The following is a 2,943-nucleotide window of genomic DNA, read 5'->3' on the forward strand; positions in this document are numbered from 1 at the left end:
TGAAAGAACTTCATTAAGGGGGTTTATTTCCACATAGCAGTGTTTTATTTCATTGCCATAAAGCCATATCTGATGTGACTATATGTATACATCACAACTGGTATTTGTTGGTTCTAACAACATATCTTACCGCTTATTTGGTGTGAGCATTGCTTGAAAGAATACCCAGAAATCGCTCCTGTCCTATTCACTCTTGGCAGTGTTTCTGTAACACTGTCCTTCAGGACACAAGTAAACCTGTTTTTTAAAAAATACATATTACTGAATAGGAATTTATGTTTTTAAAATAATGGGTCTTAAAAGTCAGCACACAGAAAGCCAAAGAGAAGGAAACAAAATACTTTATCTCATGCCAAAACAAATATTTTCTTAGCAAGATTCTGAGTTTGCTTTCTACTTCAACATCCCTACACTTAAGAGACTACATGTAATACTCCTTCCTAACAGGAACAAACAGGAATGGGTGAACTATGGCCTGTTGATAAAATGCAACCAAAAATCTGTGTGTTTTTGTTTAGCCTGTTAGCTCTACAAAATGATTTTTATATTTTCAAATGGTTACATTTTAAGTGGTGACATAAATACTTACATAATATCCTTGGCTTTACTGCGGGTTTTGCCACAAAGCCTAACATATTTTCTCTGCTTTATTAAGAAGGCATTTTCCAAACCCTGTTCTAGATTCTGGAGTAGTAAATTTTATAAGTTCAGGGTGCTATATAAATGCCTGTGAATGCAGCAATAATACACAAAGATGTTGAAAACTTAATTCTACAGAAAGGCTTATTATTACACTTTCAAGCTCAGGATGGGAACACAAATGGTTGGCGGACTGTTCAAAATATTTTCAACCTGACAAACAACCCAATGCAGTGTGTGACTCTTGGTAGGATTCTGGTTAATTACTATAAATTATAAATTACATTTGAGGGAAAACTGAAATAATATAAAGGAATTCTTGTTAAATTTCATATGTCTTTTGTGTAGGATAATGCATGTTGAAGTATTTGGGGTAAAGTGTCATGTTTTAAAATTATTTCAAATGGTTAAGCATGTGTACAAATATAGGTATTGTATATTGTATTATATATTATATTGTATATTGTATATTGCTATACAAATATAGCAAACATTGCAGTCTTGGTGGTGGCAAGGGATCATGGTACTGTACTATTTCTTCAACTTATCTTTTTAAATATTTAATTTTTTTTCTAATAAAATAGTTGGAAGAAGTTCCAGTTTAAATCACAACAAAAATTAATAATCGATAGAAAGGCAAAGTGTGAAATGTTTAAGAAGCATAAAAATTGAGACAAACAGAAGAAACATACCATTAATACTGTGACTGTAAGAGAGGCTAGAAAGCCTACACTTGGAGGCGTATTTATTCTTTTCTGAATTGCCTAAACACCATCCCTTCTTTCTGTAATAATATTTCAACTGAAAGACAATTGATCTTCCAGTTGTCAATGTTAAATTGTGTAAAACGGTAGATGGAGATGTGTTAAGAAGAGCAGTCTCCCTGTAAAAATCTGTCTCCTCGATGTGGAAACAGAAGCACTTACCACTGGGTAGGATCCTCAGATGCAGATTCCGCCGTGAAAGTGAAGAGCAGACATCGTGGGTGGTGAGTGCAGACCACCTGGCAGTGCTTGGCGCTTGGTGTGAAAACCGTAGCAATGTCCCCTCCTTCAAAGTGGATGTCCTTGAACAACCGAGTCACACATTCTGTGATGTAACACATGGCATGCTTTATTTTGGATTTTACTGGGCATATATCTAATTAGGTAAAAATCTCATAAAGACAAGGCAAGTAGCTCTACTTAACAGGAAATACACCTGAATTTGGAAATCAAGGCAATGAACACTTTTATGTGAGTTTTTTGAATGAACAGCCTCAGCTGGAAACGAAAATCACAAAATGGTACATTGGCTTCAATGGAATTGTGCTTATGAGTCATTGTCTTGAAGACAAGGAGTGCTTTGAGAGTGATTGAATCATTTCAAGGATCTTTACTGGCAAAAACTGCTGCTTTTCAGGATCTCATCCTGGTTTGGAATGAGCCTTCTGCTTTTTGCTTTCCTAACTGCGTCTCTTCGTCCAAACCCTGTGCTTATTTGAAACGAAGGCTCCAGAGTGATCAGTTTCTGATAGCATCTGATGGCCCGGGGGTGTGATAACATACATCCTCACCCCACTGAGAATAATCTGGAAACCCCACCATGGAAATCCCCATCGTTGGGGAGAAAGCAATCTTGCTACTTTAAAATACTACTTTTAAGAAGAATATTAAGTGACGAATCAAATAAATGTTCTATATTTAATCATGTGGAGTGGGCACAGTAGCTCGTGCTTGTAATCCCAGCACTTTGGGAGGCTAAGGTAGGCAGATTGCTTGAGCTGAGGAGCTCAAGACCAGCCTGGGCAACGTGGCAAGACCCTGTCTCTATAAAAAATACAAAAAAAAATTAGCTGGGCGTGGTGGTTTCTACCTGTAATCCCAGCTACTCGGGAGGCTGAGGTAGGAGGATCTCCTGAGCCTGGGAGTTTGAGGCTGCAGTGAGCTGTGTTTGCACCACTGCACTCCAGCCTGGGCGACAGAGCAAGACTCAGTTTCTCTCTCTGTCCTTCTCTCTCACACGTGCTCTGTGTGTGTGCGCACCATGCACTGATTTTCTTAGAATATATCCCCCTCCTAATTGGATTATTTAATTTTACAAGACAAATTGATTTTCAATATGCCACTAGGTGGGAGGATGGGAGTGGGTGAGCGTTGAAAAATTACCTGTTGGTTCACTACTTGGGTGATGGGTACACTAAAAGCCGGCACTTCACCACTGCATAACATATGTATGTAAGAAATCTGCACTTACAGCTCCTAAACATATAAACATTTTAAAAATTTTGGAAAATCCACATGCAGCTTCTAGTGTCAGTAAAAA

The 2,943-nt window shown here is 37.8% G+C and overlaps 1 protein-coding gene across 1 annotated transcript in view; it reads right to left on the minus strand.

The window, feature by feature from the left end:
* Positions 1-2,943, minus strand: part of F11 (coagulation factor XI) — a 28,337-nt gene that overhangs the window by 17,695 nt on the left and 7,699 nt on the right. Inside the window, exons 3-4 of the mRNA XM_011980779.1 lie at positions 1,566-1,728; positions 131-237 (exon numbers count right to left, since the gene is read on the minus strand). Of these exons, the coding sequence (XP_011836169.1) occupies positions 131-237; positions 1,566-1,728 (270 nt within the window). The remainder of the gene's footprint in view (positions 1-130; positions 238-1,565; positions 1,729-2,943) is intronic.

The sequence above is a fragment of the Mandrillus leucophaeus genome, unplaced genomic scaffold (genome assembly GCF_000951045.1).
Source record: "Mandrillus leucophaeus isolate KB7577 unplaced genomic scaffold, Mleu.le_1.0 Scaffold217, whole genome shotgun sequence".
Classification (NCBI taxonomy): domain Eukaryota; kingdom Metazoa; phylum Chordata; class Mammalia; order Primates; family Cercopithecidae; genus Mandrillus; species Mandrillus leucophaeus.